The sequence below is a fragment of the Poecile atricapillus genome, chromosome 1, assembly GCF_030490865.1.
Source record: "Poecile atricapillus isolate bPoeAtr1 chromosome 1, bPoeAtr1.hap1, whole genome shotgun sequence".
Taxonomy (NCBI): domain Eukaryota; kingdom Metazoa; phylum Chordata; class Aves; order Passeriformes; family Paridae; genus Poecile; species Poecile atricapillus.
The window spans coordinates 148,455,004-148,473,438 of NC_081249.1; the positions used below are offsets into that span (position 1 = coordinate 148,455,004).

The 18,435-nt window shown below is 40.4% G+C and overlaps 1 protein-coding gene across 3 annotated transcripts in view; it reads left to right on the top strand.

The window, feature by feature from the left end:
- The window catches only part of PLEKHH1 (pleckstrin homology, MyTH4 and FERM domain containing H1), a 54,402-nt gene that overhangs the window by 24,672 nt on the left and 11,295 nt on the right, over window positions 1-18,435 (top strand). For all 3 annotated transcript variants that reach the window (XM_058859064.1, XM_058859072.1, XM_058859081.1), the window contains 15 exons: window positions 2,153-3,159; window positions 5,572-5,650; window positions 6,222-6,310; window positions 6,836-6,986; window positions 8,041-8,180; window positions 8,435-8,545; window positions 9,124-9,210; window positions 10,188-10,349; window positions 11,362-11,442; window positions 12,212-12,391; window positions 12,524-12,632; window positions 13,530-13,642; window positions 14,327-14,503; window positions 15,315-15,412; window positions 17,938-18,115. In XM_058859064.1, the coding sequence (XP_058715047.1) occupies window positions 2,153-3,159; window positions 5,572-5,650; window positions 6,222-6,310; window positions 6,836-6,986; window positions 8,041-8,180; window positions 8,435-8,545; window positions 9,124-9,210; window positions 10,188-10,349; window positions 11,362-11,442; window positions 12,212-12,391; window positions 12,524-12,632; window positions 13,530-13,642; window positions 14,327-14,503; window positions 15,315-15,412; window positions 17,938-18,115 (2,762 nt within the window). The remainder of the gene's footprint in view (window positions 1-2,152; window positions 3,160-5,571; window positions 5,651-6,221; window positions 6,311-6,835; window positions 6,987-8,040; window positions 8,181-8,434; window positions 8,546-9,123; window positions 9,211-10,187; window positions 10,350-11,361; window positions 11,443-12,211; window positions 12,392-12,523; window positions 12,633-13,529; window positions 13,643-14,326; window positions 14,504-15,314; window positions 15,413-17,937; window positions 18,116-18,435) is intronic.

The following is an 18,435-nucleotide window of genomic DNA, read 5'->3' on the forward strand; positions in this document are numbered from 1 at the left end:
GTTGTAACATACTTTGAAAAAGAAATTTTCTCTCAAATTTTAATTTTTTTTTATATATATTTTATTTTATTTTTTTGATTTTTATTTTTACTGAGCTTGGTTTGGTCAAAGTAAGATGAGCTAGTTTCCAGAACTTCACTGGGCATGCAGGCAGCGGACATTTCTTTCCTGCTGAAGTCTTTCTGGCATTCCTGTTACTTCACAGCAAGGGAATAGGGCAAAATTCCATCTAAATCCCACCACATTTCTAGTGAAATGCTTTATGACTGGGTTTTTCTCATCCCCTCTGGCTCTGACTGTTCACAAAAAGAGAATGCCTGGTAAGCTGCGTTAATAATCTGGAATTAAGTGTTCCCTGGATCCCAGCTCTCTGGGCAGTAAACAGCACTGCCCTTTCCTCTTACCCCTCACTAGTCTCACTATGCCAGGCTGAAGTCAGAGGCCCCTGCAGAGAGACAAATCTCTTCTTGCTTGCTATGCTAATAGTAACAGCTTCTTCTTCTTAATCTCCTGTCACATCTAGGAAGCTGCAAAAATACCAGTAATATTTAAAATGAATGGCTTCTTTTCAGTCTACACTAATGATTTACCTTAGGGTCAGGGGAAAATATGTGCCAGGATTTATGTGTGCCATTATTATGTGTTAGCTTTGCTAACATTCAGTTCCTTGTGAATCAAGTGCCAAGGTCATGCTCTCATGATTGTCTTTTTCTCAGTTGTTTCCAAGAGCAGGTTTCATCCTCTCCGCTGTCAACAATAATTTATTCTGCTGCTTGCTCTTCCCTCTGTAACTTTGTGTCTTCAGTTTGTTTCTATTTCCTTGTAAATCCCACAGGTGGTTAAGCAATACCCATAGAGTTTGATATTCAGGCAGCATTTTCAGCAATGGCTTTGCAGAGTCATGCTCGCTCATATTTTGCAATTTCCGAAGCATCTAATGATTTGGTTCTTTTTCAGTCAGGCTGAAATAAATATAAATGCCAAGGTCAATCAAACATCCTCTGCCATTCCAAGTTTCCCCCTACTTTCTCATATTCTGAAGCTGCTATTTGGTGGAAATTATAGAACTGAGATAATCTTTAATAATTATGGAAAGGAAGAAAGTATAATAATTATAAAGTTAACATACTAAGTAGACAAATGACAATGGAGGCAATCTAGGATCTATCTTTTATGTCATCCTCTAACACAGCAACTGGAAGGGCAGGGAAAGAACTAAAAAAACTAAAATACTAAAGAACTAATACTAAAGAACTAAAAAAATCAAAGATTTTACAGCAAAACCATGTAAGTAACTATTATAAACCTTTATGACATAAAGCACTGTGTGGGTCAAATAGCACAAAGGGATAACAAAAAGCTCCAGGGAAATTCTTGAAAAGTAAGTAAATTCCCCAATTGCTGTGATGTTTAAGAAGGTCTCCATACCTTTGCTGGAAGCTCCTGGGAATGGATGGAATCATACCAGATTATCTGATGAGTTAAATCACTGTAGGTCCACTAAAGCCAAAAGCCATGCTAAGCAGTGATCTGGCCACTTTGATGTATTTGCCAAAGTGTCGTGTGGATAGGTGCACTTCCTTCTCATGTTTTAAGAGAGGAGGCATAATTATATAGGTAAGAATAAAAACTCCAATATTGCCTTAGACTGTAAGCTTGCCTAGGCCAGTTCCTGGCTGGCTGTTCACATTCTAGGAAGGACCATACAAAATAATGCAAGTAAAGCCGTCCTTCTTTCCATATGCACTTCCATCTTCTGCTCTCAATAGTTTAGGAAGTTCCTAAGCCAGAGCTCCTATACTACTGATACATTACTTTTTCTGGCCTGTCTGCAGCATTCTGTTTTCTTTTTTGTCTGTGAAAAAATCTTCTGTAAATTTCAAATGTGCTGCTGAATTTCATCAGGAGCCCCTTAATTTCACTTTTGTCAGAAACAGTGATTAATCATTTCCTATTCATATCTTCTGTGCTATTCCCAAATATAAATGTATAGTACTTTAGTTATAACTGTGCCCAGCTATCTCCTTTCCATTCTGTATAGTCCTAAATGGGCCAGGGTGTTATTGAAATACAACTGAATGTACTCTAGGAAACAACACTAAAAACATTGAAGTGTTTGAATGCCTTAACCATATATTCTCCTTCCTTGTAGATATGACCAGCATTCCTCCCTTTGAATCTCTTTGGAGCTGTGATTCCCTGCAGCCCCCAGCATTGCAGGCCTCTTTTGCTGAGGAGATAGACCAGAAATCTGTGTTCCTTGCACCTGGTTTCAGAGAGGTGTGTCAGACAGGACCTTCCAAACATGTCCTCTCTTCATCAGACATAGTCCTCGCCAATGACACCTTTACTGAGAATGGCAAGGATAAACCTCTGCTTTCCCAGAGCATGCTGAAGCTCATGTCTGACCCATCAAGCTGGAATCTCTCCACAGAGAAAAATGTATTTCCAGCAATAAGTCCTGAACATGGTTTAGGGTGCTCTGGTCCCATATCACTGGACCCCCCAGCTGAGACCACAAGAATTCTTGAGGCTTTGACTTTCCAATCATCTTTGGAAGGAAGTAGTGCTGTGAGCACCTTGCAACAAGTGGGTTTGGATGGCACCCGTTTCTCTGATGATCTGAGTGCCAGATTCCACTCTCACCGGCTGGACTCCTCTTCCTCAGGAGAAATAATGAGCATGCTTGAGGGCCATCTCCAGACTGCTGAGCCACCTCTGGTTGTATCAACATCAGCTATTACAGCACATTCCTTCTATCCAGGGAGGGAGTGCAGCCTTGGGACTAGTATGACCTTTCCAAAATTACGAGCACCCAGTACACCAAGAGACAGTATCCAACTAGCCAAGAGACATCACAGCCAACCACAGTCAGGGGCTAATTCTTTCCATCATGTAATGCACTTAGAGACTAGCACTTTTCAGCCCATAACAGACCCTCCAGTCAGCTGTGGGCACGTGGAGGAGACAGACATTGATGATGATGGAGTAATGGAGAAGATGGAGACAGAATGTGGGCTGCTGAGGGGAGAAGCTGGAACGTGTGAGGGAATGTACCACTTACCTGCAGAGCAAAGAGAAGCTGTGAGTTCTGAGGCTGGCACACTTGACCTGGGATGTAAACCTCCCACACCACCACTGCACCGATTCCCATCATGGGTAAGAAATGCAAGGGCAACAGTATGAGAAGTGCTGCTAATCTTTGTGCCCCATAGTTAGGCTACAACAGCTCTTGGCCTCAAGGAATTGTTACCTGTGGGCATCACAGGTTACATTCCTGAGCCACCAAGTCAGACAGTTTGAGATCATGGGGCATGCTGGTTTTGTTGACAGTTTTTTGTTTTAATTCTTTATAAGGAGAAAAAAAAGTCCATTAAAAAAACAGTCATAGGAATAAAAATGAAAATGTACTGCATTGTGGTATATTATTATATGGGTAATCAAAAGTTAATCCTTAGTTCTGTTGTCTGTGTTTAAGATAGAAAAATTAATCATAAATGCAGTGGACCAGATCAGATAGCTCCAGAGTGAGAAAAAGCTGTGGATACTAGAATAGATATATGGATTAGATCTCAGCATTCCTATCTCATGGTATGCTCGTGCTGTTAGGAAAATTTTGTGACAATCTTCGGTAAAGTGAATATACATGATGTGTTGTTTTTTCTTACAGTTACTTGTGAGGTCAGATAGATGAATTGTTTTTTAGTCCTAGAATTGTTCAGGATGGAAAAAGGAGCATTCTCCTCATTCACTGAACAGGTCACCTGTCGTAGAAAGAGATCAGGTTGGTCAAGCAGGACTTGCCTTTCACAAACCCATGCTGTGTGGGCGTGGTCCCCTGGTTGTCCTGCGTGTGTTGTGTGATGGCACTTGGGATGGTCTGCTCCATGAGTATCCCCAGCACCAAGGTCCGGATCTCAGGCCTGTAGTTCCCAGATCCTCCTCTGGCCCTCGTAGATGGTGCCACGTTTGCCAGGTTCCTGTCAGCTGGGACCTCTCTGGGTGACCAGGGCTGCAGATAACTGGTGGGCTGTGCCTCAGTGAGCTCTTCTGACAGCTCCTCAGTACCCCCAGGGGGATCCCACCTGGCCCCACAGACCTGTGTGTGTGTCTCGGTGGCAAAACAGGTCACTGGGCATTCCCCTTGGGTTATGGGGGCTTCATTCTGCTCCACATCCATGTCCTCCAGCTCTGAGGGCTGGCTACTTGGAAAACAACTGGTTTCACCATCAAAGACTGAGGCAAAGAGGGCATTGACTACCTCTGTTTCTTCCTCATTCTTTGTCACTGTTTCCCACTCATATACAATAAAGGATGGAGATTCTCTTTTAGTTTCATGTATTCTCTATTTGTTTCCTCTTAATATTCTATTTGTTTCTTTTTTCTTATGTGTTTATAGAAGACTTTTATTGTCTTTTACTGCAGTAGCCATATGAAGGTCTAGTTGGGCTTTAGTGCTCCTAATCTTTTCACTGCATAATTTCATGGTGAGTTCGTAGCCCTCCTGAGTCACCTGTCCCTTCATCCAAAGGTCACAAAGTATGAGTTCAGCCAAAGCTCTCTGATCAGACAGGCTGGTCTTTCTCATTGTCTCATCTTTCAACATATCCAGATGACCTGCTCCTGCACCTTAAAGATCTCCTGCTTGAAGAATGTTCAGTCTTGCTGGATTCCTTGTCCATCAGCACTGACTCCTAAGGGACTCCACCAACTTGGTTCAAACACGCCAACCTGACAAACATAGTGAAAATCAATGTTGTATCAAAAAAGATGACTCTAATTTGCTTTTTTAAAGGCATGGGCAAACAAATGATTTATTGAAACTGCAAAGTCAAGTACTCATTGTTAATTCTTATGTCTTACAAAATTTTTTGGTGTACTTGACTTTGCAATCTTAAGTATTTTCATGTATATGTATTATGTGTATTATTTCATAGTGAATTTTGGTTGTGTGCTTTAAGGAACACCAAGAGATTTCCTAGATTTGAGGTTTATCCATTTCACGCTGGTTGATGTCTTAGTCGTAACTCTGCATCTAGATACAGAGTTGGGTTCCTGCTCTGGAATTTTTAGCGATTCATGAAGTGCTTGGAGATAGTTTGAACTGAAAGCTCTGTATGTTGTTGTAACTGAGACACAGGCTTATTGAGATGATTCCAGGCATTTCTTTCATTCTCTTATTACAGAATGGGCATCCTGGGCAGCTTGTGACTCAATGAATTGTTCTGGTATAGGGCTGTTCTTAATTAATTTTAATGCATTGTTTATAATTTAGAAAAAAACCCAACATCTCTTTCCACACTGTGATATAGTAATTTATAGATAATTGTGTGTAGGTGTTCCAGTGTGTGGATGTTACCTCTGTAGCTGGGAATTTGCACACAGTAACACATTTCTGTTAGTGGTCATTCAAACAACATATGGGGTAGATAGAATTCAATTATCTTTCTTAGAGAGCCCCTCCTTCCTGCCCCAAGGTGTGACTGTGGTGTGATTCTGTGACATGGGCATTTCTGTCTGTAAGATTACATTTTTGCCTGATCATTGTTGTTTGTTGTGTTTTTGTTCCAGGAGAGCCGAATCTATGCTGTGGCCGAGTCTGGCATGAGGGTGTCTGAAATGGCCATGGTGAATGAGACTTCCAGCTGCTGTAAGTTGTAGACTAGATCCATCCTTAGAGGGGGTTCATGGTGACAGTGTGGGACCTGAGCTTCTGGCTTCTGGCTTCATTTCCTTGCCCGTTTTCAAAGTAAATTTGACCTCATAGGTAGCCTCTATAAAGGAAGGGAGGAGGATGTATCTAATTCTGGGGATGGTTGGTGCTGGGCTGTTTATGCCTCTACATTCAGGGACATATTCAGGGATTCCATTATCTCCTCCATCAGTTTTAATGCCAGTCTTCTGCCTCTGCATGTCTTTGGCCTGTTTTCAGTCTTCTGATTCACCATCACCTTTGCCTGTTAGGGCTTTTTTCTGTTTGTACCTGGTACACCAGATTGCCATTGTACCATGGGGAGCAGAGGGTGGGTAATGTGTCTTACAGGCTGAATGAAGGGAACATTGCAGCTCTCTCTGGGAATTGTGTGGAATTAATAACACGTCTCCTGACCTTTCTGAAGCCAGACTGTCCAGGATGGCAGCTCTCCTTGTGCTTCTCCATTAAAACCTCCTTTTCACCAGTGTGTATTATTTGCTCTCTTGCTTTCTCTGAATTTCCCCAGTTTCCAATTTCTCGTGTTCAACTTCTGGGCCATTTACCTATCTCATCTACAGAAATGTCACAGTGCCAGTCTACACTACGCTGAAGGGGGTAAGGAGTTACCTCACTTTTCCTGTTGTGGAAAGCATGGTCCAGGGCTGCTAGTAATTTGAGACAAAACAGGATGGAACTGTGCAGTGAAGGAAACAAAATTAGAGAATGTCAGGAAGTACTGGACATCAAAAGAATGCAGAAAGAGTAGCAAATGTTAAATATATTTAAGAACACAGAACATTGCCACAAGTTTCGATCCAGGAAGTTGCAGTGTGCATTATGGAACCTAGAGGTGACAGTGGGTGTAGCCTAAGGGATGAAATGAAACATAAGGGTCATGGAAGAGTAGGAGGGTGTAACCAGAGGAGACCCAAACAGATCAGATTAGGGAGTCCAGCTTGGAAGTTCTCAGATTAGAGGGGGAGGAACTGAGGAACCCTGGGGCAGAAGTGGCCAAGGCAGTGTGGAAATGAAAGGTATGGGTTGCTCTGTCTCCTGATTGAGGGGGGGATTATCCTGAGGAAATTATTATCCTGGTGAAACTCTTCTCTCACATACTAACCATACAGGTCTGTTTTCCAGAAAGCCACACAGATCAGCAATGTGCCTTTCTTCGATGAGTCTTCAGGCTCTGATGATGACTGTGGGTCCCATGCCAGCTTCAGGACTTCAACTGCTGGATCTGAGAACAAGAAAGCTAGCATGCCAGGCAGCCCTCGGGCTGTGAAGAGAGGTAAAGTGGGAGTATTGCTGCTGAGCAGGATGAACTCTGTTATCAAAGCAAAGATGGCTTGAGCACCATCATGAATGACAGGCAAATGCTCAGCCAGAGTGATGCTAACAAGGAGTTCTCCCAGAATGTGTGCAGACATCAACAGTAGAAACGTGTTCTCGTAGATGGTATTTACTGCTGATAGATTTCCACTCAGGCAGTGGCTAAACTAAAACTGGGAAGGATTGCCCTCCCAAATTCATCATGTATCCAATCATCCTGACTTTTGCTGTGACTTCTCCATGGAAGGAAGCTAGTACTGACACAATGCAGAAAATACTTTTTTGTCTTTGTCATTAATAATTTCTTTTTTTGTCTTTGTCATTGGTAATTTTTTGACCAATAAGTACATCTCACGTGTCTTTGAGAGACATCAAGTACTATGAGTTCTGATTAGGACTGTTTTTCTTGCCTGCTGGGAGGGCTAAACTGGTTGTTGAATAGAATTTTTGTTACCAAAGAGAGATTTGTTACCAAATTTTGTTGATTATCTCTAAAATAGAGTCTTATTTCATGTAGTCTTAACTTCTGTTGTGATGCATTGGCAGATGTGCCTGTGCATTGCCATGTAGTAATGTGTTCTTACCTGTAGTAAAAGATTCACAGAAAGCAAAGCCCCATTGCTAGTGAAGAAGCCTTTTCCTTTGTTGAAATCAGAAGGGGTTAAGACTTTATAATGGATGTTCCCAGATGAAAACAAGCTGTCTCCTTCAGATGAAGTCTGTTGATTTTTTTTTTAAATATATATTTTAATCTGGTTTTATTCAGCAATAGATTTATTTCACTCTCAGTATCCAAAGCTCACTTTTCACTACTTGTCTTCCTAGGGAAATAAAAAGAGGCCTCAGAAGTCACGTTATTGGGGTTTGAGTTTCCAAAGTCTGATCTGATTTGTCCTTCTTGAACATAAAAAAAAAAAAGCCTTAATGGTGAATGCACAAACTTTTTTGGAGTGTACAATATTCAGTGCATGCTTTGTCTAGCCACGACTAATTCCTTACTTTATTTTGAACAGGTGTATCTGTGTCGTCACTGAGCTCCGAGAGTGACTATGCCATCCCTCCTGATGCCTACTCCTTGGATGGTGACTATTCAGAGCCAGAACATAAGCTACAGCGAACATCTTCCTATTCCACTGATGGTGGAATCTGCACTGTAAGTCTTGCTCTGTAACTGCTATGCTGAACTTGCAAAGGGGTGCAAACAGAGCCTTGGCCTTAAGAGAGAAAAGTGTAACTATTGAGTTATATTGAGTAATCCCCCAGTGAAATGATCTTTGATGGCTGCTACTAAACAAAGTAGAAGATTATGGGAGATGAAGCAAATGTCTGGGCTCAATTTCAGCACACTTTCATTTGTATTTTGAGAGGTGCAAGATGACCTCCTTTCCCCTCTGCTCTGTCCTCCAGGAACCCATGGAGAAATCAGGCTACTTGCTGAAAATGGGCAGCCAGGTAAAGACATGGAAAAGACGATGGTTTGTTCTCAGAAACAGACAAATCATGTACTACAAGTCCCCGGTAAGTCACTGGGATACGTTTCCTCCCCACTAGAGGCTCAGAGAAATTTAATATACTGAAAAAACATTTTTGGTTAGACATGTCACTATTCAGAAAAGCATTACAAACATTAGAAAGATTCACTGTATGCATCAAATGAAGAACAGAGGTATTTATAGACTTGTCAGTTGACAAGTGTCCAGTTGAATCTTTGAAAACTTGAATCTTGAAAACTTCCAAAGGTAGAAATTCAGCCACCATCTTGGTACCTATTGTATGTTGTACTGCCTTCCCACTTAGAAAGGGTTTGGTTTGTTGGTGTTTGTTTGGGCTTGCTTTTGTTTTATTAATCATAATGTCCAGTCTGAAGACTATAAGACAGCATTTATTATCGCTGCCCTTGTTATATTGTCTGCCACTATTGAGGAGATTTTTGCAATGGGATCACACAGTCTCATTTCATCTGGCAACCTGAGGCTGTCCATTCCAGCTCACGAATGCAGACTCCAACCTGCACGTGCATATTATACTGTATTTAAATAATCTAAGAGCCATCTGAGGTTTCCTACTGAAAAAATTGTTTGCTTTTCTTTTGTCAGAGTGATGTTATCCGCAAACCACAAGGGCAGCTGGAGCTGAATTCTTCATGCCAAATTGTCAGGGGTGAAGGGTCCCAAACATTCCAGGTAGGTGTTGCTTTTTTTTATCCTACACATAACCATACAGTCAGTAGCTGGGTGAGGGAGCACTTAATTCAGGCTTAATGGTAGTGTGTGTCTCAATTGATATGAGCTAATTTTATCTGGTCTCTATTTCCTGGCACAAAACAGGCAGTTAGTCTGATTAATAATGAGGAAAGAGCTAAATTGTAGCCCAAGTACACCCTTTTGAAATAGAAAGAAATTTGAATTTTTGTCCTGTTTTACACCATAACACTTTCCTTTTTTTGCAGGAGTTAGAGCTTGAAATCTGTGGGGGAAAATGATTCTTAGAGCAATTAAAACCAGCTAGTACCTAGGATCTTTCTGAGAGACTTCTCTCACAAGATCTCAAGCCTGACTTTACATGCTTGGAGGATCTAAAGAAACATCTGAATAGTTTGATTCCTTTTAGAATTTGACTTCTAACATATTAGAAGTCAGCCCATCACTGGATTCACTTTTAAATCATTATTGACTTAATAAGAAAGGCAGCATTAAAGTTTCTTTTATACTTTGAAAGATACATGGCCTAGCTTCTGAGCTACCTTTTGCCCTTATGGAACTGAAGTTACTAAGGCCTAATACAATTAGATGTATAGCATCTTTCCTCTCAGTCACAGGGTAATGAAGGCAAAATGCAAAACAAAGTGAAGGCAGCAAAACCCCATATTTATGTAATCACCTTTAAAATTAAAAACTAGCAGCAGCACTGAGAAACAAAAAAGGATGAAAGAAGACACAAAGCCACAGTATCCAACAGAAACAGCAAGAAAGCTTGTGGAAATTGATTCATCTGAGTTTTGTTTTTTTACTTGGGCTTTGAGGATTATCACCATTTTTCTTACCCTCAAAAAAATCTCCTGAATGACCAAAAGAACCTGTATGGGATAAAGAAACTCAGCAACTGAAGAAAAGATTTTTAGGTGTGCAGCTTTATACTTTCTCACTCCTTTTCCTTTCAGCTTGTGACAGAAAAGAGAACCTACTTCCTGACAGCAGACTCTCCCAACATCCTGGAGGAATGGATTCATGTCCTACAGAGTATCCTGAGAGTACAAGTGAGCGGACCTACTGGTGTTCCTCACAGTGATGCTAAACCTACTGTGAAAGGCTGGCTCACCAAGGTAAAATAATATTTAATACTTTATGTTTAGCTCAGAATTGACAGTGTACCAACTTCTTGGTTTGCACAGCAAATGTGAGCAACAAATTAGTATTTTGATACTCTCTGTAAGAGTAGGGAAAGAAGGAAAAGTGGCTGTAGATTTCTGTATTTCAGAGTGAAACATTAATATAAGTGATAAGGGATGGGACAAACAAAGCTACTGAAAAGTACTGATTGTCAAGTAGTAAGTAATAACAAATATCTAGTTTATGTATGGTTTTCTTCAGCAGAATTCACAGCATTTCATAGTAAAAAAACCATGACATTCTGAATGTCACATTTAATTGATCTTTAACTTGGTGATATAGGAGAGTTTCCAAAAAATGGCTTGTATGGGTTCAGGCTAGCATTTAGTTCTGTCATAACAGATTGTAGGTACATTGGTACAAAGTAGAATGGCTGAAAATTCTTATTCTTTATATAATTTCCATAGATTAGTTTGACATTGCAACTTACTGTGGATATTTTAATATAATTCTTGTCAGGTTCTAAAGTGGCTAAGGATAACCTGCATCTGAAGGTTATTCATCTGCAATAGGAAACAGCTGTCTAGACTATAGGTTGGTCTTTTCTTGCTGAGATGAACTGCTTTGTTTTCATAATCTTTAAAAGGTTATCCTTAATATTGTATTCCAGTATACAGAAATTATAAGTTTTTATGAATGAGTAAAACGCTTCACAAAATCTTAGACCCATTCTCACAAGCATGTATGTTCCATGCACTTGGGTGGGATATACTTGCCTGTTTTTGGAAGGGGTGCCCTTCCAAAAACATATATATTTTCATATATATTCCAAAAACATATATATATATATATAACATGTATATTCTGAGAGGAGCTTATTTTAGCATAAAACAAATAATATATGCAAAGTTTTAAGGGAGAGTTGAATTGAAAGTTGAAGTCCTAGAGAGTCATTCTGGCAATACTGCTGATACTAAAAACGTTATGTGTTTGTCCTCCTTACAGGTCAAGCATGGTCACTCTAAGCTGGTCTGGTGTGCACTGATTGGAAAAACTTTCTACTATTATCGAAATCATGAAGATAAGGTAATTTCTTTTTCTCCTTTTATTCTTGGACTCTCCTTTCCCATTTCTTATGAAGTTTTCTTTACTGTTACTGCTTCTGTGTCTCAGGTCTTTCTTGGTTGTACTTCTTTTCTAACAGCACCTGTTCCACTAAGAGAATCAATATTTTCCCTGATTTTATCTTTATAAGCTTAAATGACAGCAGACTTAAAAGGCAAGTGACTGCTCTTTCTCAGATGACTCTGTATCTTGTTCCTTACTTTCTCCACTTGGTCTTGTGTAGCCTTTGAGCAGACTTTTATACAGCAGCTGATAGATCCTGCATTATCATCATGAAAACTGATAGTAACAACATTCTGGGAAGAGGGAAGCAATCAGTGTAATATGCGTCCATTTCTGGACACCTTGCCCAATGGTCTGTTACTTTGTCTTGGTGATGTCAAACCCAAGTTTTAGAATATCAAAAAACACTGTGACTCATATTTGGGATTGACCTCCAGAGTTAGCACAGCAGATAGCATCTCTTTTGTCTGAATCTAACTACTTATGAAATTTTAAAAGTATTTCTTTTCCAGTAGCAAGCAGAGAGTCTGACCAGGGTCAGAAAACAGTGGTTCAAGATACTAAGCAACTGACCCTCAAGTGTGATGGGAAGAAAGCAGTGTTTTCTGGGGAAAAAAAGATCTTTTTATTTGCTTAGTCTCATTTTACTTGGCTTTTCTTTCCCAGTGTTCCCTGTCCATACTGGGAGATGAATTACATTTATCTAATGTGCTTCTGCTCCTCATAGTGTCCTTTAGGGCATCTGCCTCTGCGTGAGTCCAAGGTGGAAGAAGTAGACCGTTCCTGTGACTCTGATGAAGATTATGAAACCACTGGTGGAGGACTTCTCTCATCCCACTGTACACTGGTGGTTCACCCACAGGACCAGAGTCCCACGTATTTACTTATCCGCACCAAACAGGAGAAGGTATAAAAAGCAGTCTTTTTTTTGGACAGCAAGAGTCTTTTGGTAACAATGAGCAAATGGGTCATACAGGCTTAACCTGTTGGTAGAAAACAGGTCTGAATTGACCCATACTGTTCTCATCCTTATGCCTAGAACACCTGGCTGTACCATCTGACTGTTGCAGCTGGTAGCAGTAATGCCACGGTGGGCACATCATACGAACAGCTCATTGGAAAACTACTGGATGCAGAGGGAGACCCTAGTAAGTAAGAACCACAAACTCTTCCATGGTAGCAAAGCAGAAGGAAGAATAATTTCAATTCCCAGTTTAATCCTGTCTAAGGTGTGAGGGAAGGGGATTCTCAGTAGTACATCATATGGCATGATGTCCTTCTCCCCTTGTTCTCAGACAAGTCCATCACATTGTCATGTCATTTATCAGAGCCTCTGAAATGTCTGTAATAGTAATTCAAATTCAAATAACAGACTGGAGCTTTAATTTTTCCCTGTCTTTGCTGGTCTTGATTTTCCTTTCCAGGAAATCTTGTCCATACAAACAACTGCTCATTTCTCTAAATACACTCAAACACACTGACCTTCCCATCTGTTTCTCTGTCTGCACATATAAACTCTTACATATACATCCACGTGTGTCTGCTACTCCTCTTGATACCTGCTTATGCATTTATGTTTGTGCACCATGTTCTCAAATAGATATTAACATTTGCATTCAGATTTAAAACTCTCTTCTTGCACTCTTACATATTCTGGACCCATATGTGAAGCTTGCTTCCTGTTGGGTAGTGACTTGCACTAACAAATACCCCCATTGCAGGCAGCTGCCCTGGCAGGGTTTGTGTTTCTGGTTTGAACACACACCTGAGCAGCTTCTCACTAGAATCCAGCTGATAAAAAGCTCTGATGTAGCAGGACTGAGGATGCCAATACTTCTTTCTGATGATGGCTAATGCTGCTGCTGACTCCTTATCCATGGTGGACTTTGCTGAAATCAATGAAGTGTCACCAAAGCTAGTGTGGCTTATTGCAGTGCTGCTTCTTCGGGTGCTTTGCCATCTCAGCAAGGCTCCTTGTCAACATGGACACTATTCTCTCTCTCTTGTTTCTGACACTGCATGTTTTTGCCCATCTGCTACCTCAGATTGTCCTCTGTGGAAGCATCCTATGTTGTGCTACAGTAAAGATGGGTTGCACACATCCCTCACTACTCTGCCATCAGAGGCTCTACAGACTGAAGCCCTGAAACTTTTTAAGGTATTTAAAGGGACATTGCATGGTTTTCAGTTATTTTGCTCTGTTGTTGGGGCAGTAACATTGTTTGGTCATGTTGTACAACCAAAGTTGTATTTACTGTCATTATGGGTTGCTTTAGACAGACCTGCTGGTTCATTCAATTACAAGAGAACTGTTGGATTTTAAGTGTCATTCATTCTTTAGAGGTTTAACTTTTCCTGTGCAGAATCTAGGTTTAGGAGTAATTCTCCCCAGACTTTATGCTTAAAAATTAGCTTTTTCTTCCTCTTTCCTCTCAAGTAGCTGGATTGAAAGAAACAGAAACGATTCACTGGCAAACTCAGTTGTGTCAGTAAAACCAGTGGTGAAGCCGCTGGAGATTACATTCTACAAGTATAAGATCAGGAATGAGACTGAACAGTGTGAACAAGGTAAAACACAGGCATGGAAAGCAGGAAGCACATTTTCCCCTCAATTCCCTTGCTGACTTGTAAGTTCCTTAGGCTGGGGGAGGTTGAGTGAATTTTTTAGTTGCCATAACTAAGGAAGGAGGAAAAGGAATTAAGTATTTGCTCTCTTCCCTCCTCTCAAGGTTATTTATTAACTGTCTGTAAGTTAATAAATACATCTGGTGAACCTGGCCTGGAAAGTACCAGAGAAAAGTTGCTGTATTTGTGGCATTGACTAACTTCTACCCTTTTACAGTCCTGTCAGCTGTTCATCAATGTTCCTGTGGAGGCATCCTCTATTGATTACCATGTGTCACTTGCCCAGACAGCACTGCAGGTGTGCTTGACACATACCGAGCTGCAGAATGAAATTTACTGTCAGCTTGTTAAACAGACCAGCTGCCGACAGCCCCAGAACCACTCAGTCATTCAGGTCAGTTCCTCTTATTTAGTGCAATTCTGCAAAAACTTTCCACTTAATCCCATGTTTTTAATTAGTAGGTATTGGACTGGTTCTCCTAAAATAGTGCTTGTGCTAAAGGTGTGCTAGGGAAAAGAGAATTTAGCACTGATCTGCAAAGAAGAACACTAGGAATATAACTACTTGTAAAATAAATTTCAGTTTAAATGTAACTGTTGACCACTTGCAAATGGTCCATTCAGACCATATTCAGAATCAAAGTTCATAGCTTGTGTGGTCTTGCTGTAGCTGTCACATGGTATTAATTTTGTTTGGCATTTTAGATAATCAACAGCATACAAGTAATGAATATTACTATTAAACATGAAATCTGAATCTTGCACTGTAATTGTTGGGTAAACAAAATTAATAAGTTACAGTGTGAATGTATGTACATGATTACAATATTCCCAGCTCAAATGACACATTAAAATCATGTTGAATAATAATGGATCTAATTTGAATAAAATTTCCCAGTGATTTTTTGTTTATGATTTTCAGTTACATAGTATTAATTTAAGTCTTAATTGTTGACTTGCTTGTGGTTACACTAAAATTTTCAGAAGTAGCCAGTCATATAGAACTCTTCTCAGCATCCAGATTGAGATACTGAAGAGCAGTCTGTCTGACCATTACTGCCCTCTGAAACATTTTGACCTACACATCCAAAAACGGTCACTCCAAAAAGCACTGGTCACCATCCATCATTTTGGCTGTAGTATTCTGTGAAAGACTACAGGTAAGAAGTACAGAACAAGAGTGATGTCCAGTTTTGTGTTCACAGTGCTGGCAGCTCCTGGCTTTATGTGCTCCTCTATTCCTGCCTCAACATCACTTCCTCTGGTACACCAAACAGCACTTGCAGCGACACGCAGACCCCAGGTAAGGACTGCAATAGCATTTCATTTGGCTCAGCTGACTGCTTCTTGCACCCACTACAGATAAAGAGGGAAACAATTCTGGAATACACACCTACAAATATATATTGAGAGGGAGGACAGAAGGTTCCTAGCAGTATTAAGCCCCTTCAACCATTCACATTAATTTGTCACTTAGATGAAGCTAGTTCACAAAACTGAGTGACCTATATTAGCAAAAGGACTTTTTATAGATATAACTGGAGCTATGTTGGGAAGTTTTTTGCTTATGCAGCTACTTTCTTTTATTGACAGAAAGACAGACCAAAGTAATTACTTGGAATTAATTATTCAGATTTCAGGTGATTATGTTCTACTGCCAGGTTAGCAGGCAAAGTGACATAACAAAAGTGAGGCCTAAAACATCTCAGGGAACCGTAAAAAGTTAGGAAAAACTAACAAACCTGAAACATAAGTTAGTACTATTTTCTCCTACCTCTTTGGTATGTAACTATGGTAACAGCAAGAAGTTTTTCTCCATTGTTCATGCTGTGCTCTTTGTTTCCATGGTGATCTGTTCTTCAGTGTATCTCAGTGTCCTTAGCGGGGAGGTCACAGCTAGAGATGTCTACCTGTCTGTTGCAAAAATACACTGTTGTTAGAACAAAAGGAGTAAAAGTAAAAAATTCATTCAAACAAATATTCATATTCAATTAATAAGCCTAAATCTGTCATGGAACTCAAGCTAAAAGTCTCCTGGCACTGCAAAGGAAACACGTACTTCTATCAAGTATTTTATTTTCTTAACTTTCCTCACATTTGCTATTTCTTTTTAAAAGCAAAAATACAGGTATTGGGCACACCTCAGTGTTCAGGTTCTCTCTCCATTTGCTAAGATAACATGTTAGGGATCTTTTGTCTAGTTATAGGAACCTCTTCTAGTTATAGGAATCTCTTCAAACTTGTGCATTACCAGCTCCCAGATGACCCATTCAACTCACTAGTGGAGCTGCTGTACTGTGGAGACTGTTGAATTTCATAAGGATTTGCTAGGCCATATGTAATTGATTTATTGCATCAGCTTCAAGCTGTACTATGCTGATGGTCTGCCCAAAATCACCTTTGTCAACAAATACACTCCAAACAGAAACAAAGAGGAAGTTTATTTTTATGATCCAGCAGTGAAACAATTATTAGGGCTAGAAAAAAACCCCAGAAATTACATGAAAATGTGTCTGTGCTCACCTGTAGTTCAGCTTAGATTTAGAGCAGTTGCTAAATGGATTTAGCATGACTCCTTTTCCCTAGCTCTAGGAATAGTTTCCTCTCTTTGGATGGAGCAGATGCAGCTGTTTCTTGACCAGTTAAGGAGATATGCTTTCCCTGTTTCACACAGCAAACAAGACACTAGAATGTTTACGCTGCATAATGCCTAAGGTCTAGATCTATTCTAGGTATTAAAAGATCTTAATTAGAAGAATTATAGATCTTAATTCTAGGTCTTGTTTTTTGTGAAAGGTGATCTCAGTGTACATATCCAGTCTCTAAGGGAGAAAGAAAAGTGGGACAGAGTTCTAAGTGAGAAGTCACAGGGCTCAGGAGCATCTGGAAACCAGAAGTAACAGCTTCTTGATGAAGCAAGACTATCTACTTGAATATTGTCCAAGCTCATTACTGGGGAAGTGAATAATATATTGCTACAGCCAGAACTCCTGACTTCGGTGTTGCTTGTAGGGATTTAACTGGAGATTTAATCATGTACTGAACTCCTGAAGGCATCTTGAATGGAATTATTTTCTCATGCTAAGATATAGCACAGTTACAAATCCGTATAAATCCTTCCATTTCAGAACTTATTGAGTATATACATTGTTAACATTTTTGTGAAAGGTGCAGTTGACTGTTCCTGCTTGACTTTAGAGACGCATCTTTTTGATGCTACTCAGTGGAGCACTCTCTTCAGTAGACAGTAAACTGATCCTCTCGGTAACTATTCCTATCCTATATTGAACTGTCAACAAATCTAAGCTTGCTTGGAATCTCTGTCGAGTCTCTTGGTTGGCATATAGGGTTAAATGGAAACTTACAATTTGTACAACCATGTAAATTAATAAACGGAGCTTGTAGTGCATTAGTCTCACAGGATTATACAACTCCATATTTACCAGGACTTGACATGATAGTAACTGAATTCCACTGGCATGACAGCAAGTTTGAGGGTGAACTGACCTTGGCTTGACAGATACTATGACAGCAACAAGGCACAGAAGAGGAAATGTGTCCATTCTACATAGAGGCAGGCAGGGAATACTCTTGTGTTTCCTAGAGAGTCCATTGTCTGCCTTAGTTTTACAGGTCCTTGAAGCTCAGGTTTGTGTGGTAGTTTTTCACCTGGGCTGTTAGTCTGTTGAGATGAAAAGTGTATCTGCGTAGAGACATATCTTTCCTTGAGCAAAAGCCTGAGGGAGGAATGTCTTCTCACGGCATGGGAAATTGAAGAGGACATGGCACTTGGAGCATATTTGTGGTTCTCTCCCCCTCTTTGCCTAGGAGTGAGACAGGCAAGTATGCCATCTACTGCCAGAGATCAGTAGACCGCACCGTGCAGGCTGGAGAGCGGGAAGCCAAGCCCTCCCGGATGGAGATCGTGTCCATCCTGCTGAGAAATCCCTACCACCACTCACTCCCCTTCAGCATCCCAGTGCACTTCATGAATGGAACGTACCAGGTGAGCCACCGCAGCTGCCTTTCTTCTGGGCACTAGAGGACTGCACCATAGCCTGCCTCCTTCATGTGGATGTATGGTACCATGGTATTTATACACATCAGGAATTGGGAGATAAACACTGCTTCTCCTTTTTGCTGTACTAGCTGATTTTCCAGGAAAGTGAAAGGAATTCATCCCTAGCTCTACAGATCTTGGGAAGAAAAGGTAGCTAAGAAAAAGGGAGAGAAGTTGGAAGTGTCTCAGTATGGGAAAGATATGAATATATATGTGATATGGAGACAATACACAAGTGTTGCCACTGGAGCTGGCAGTTAATCCTG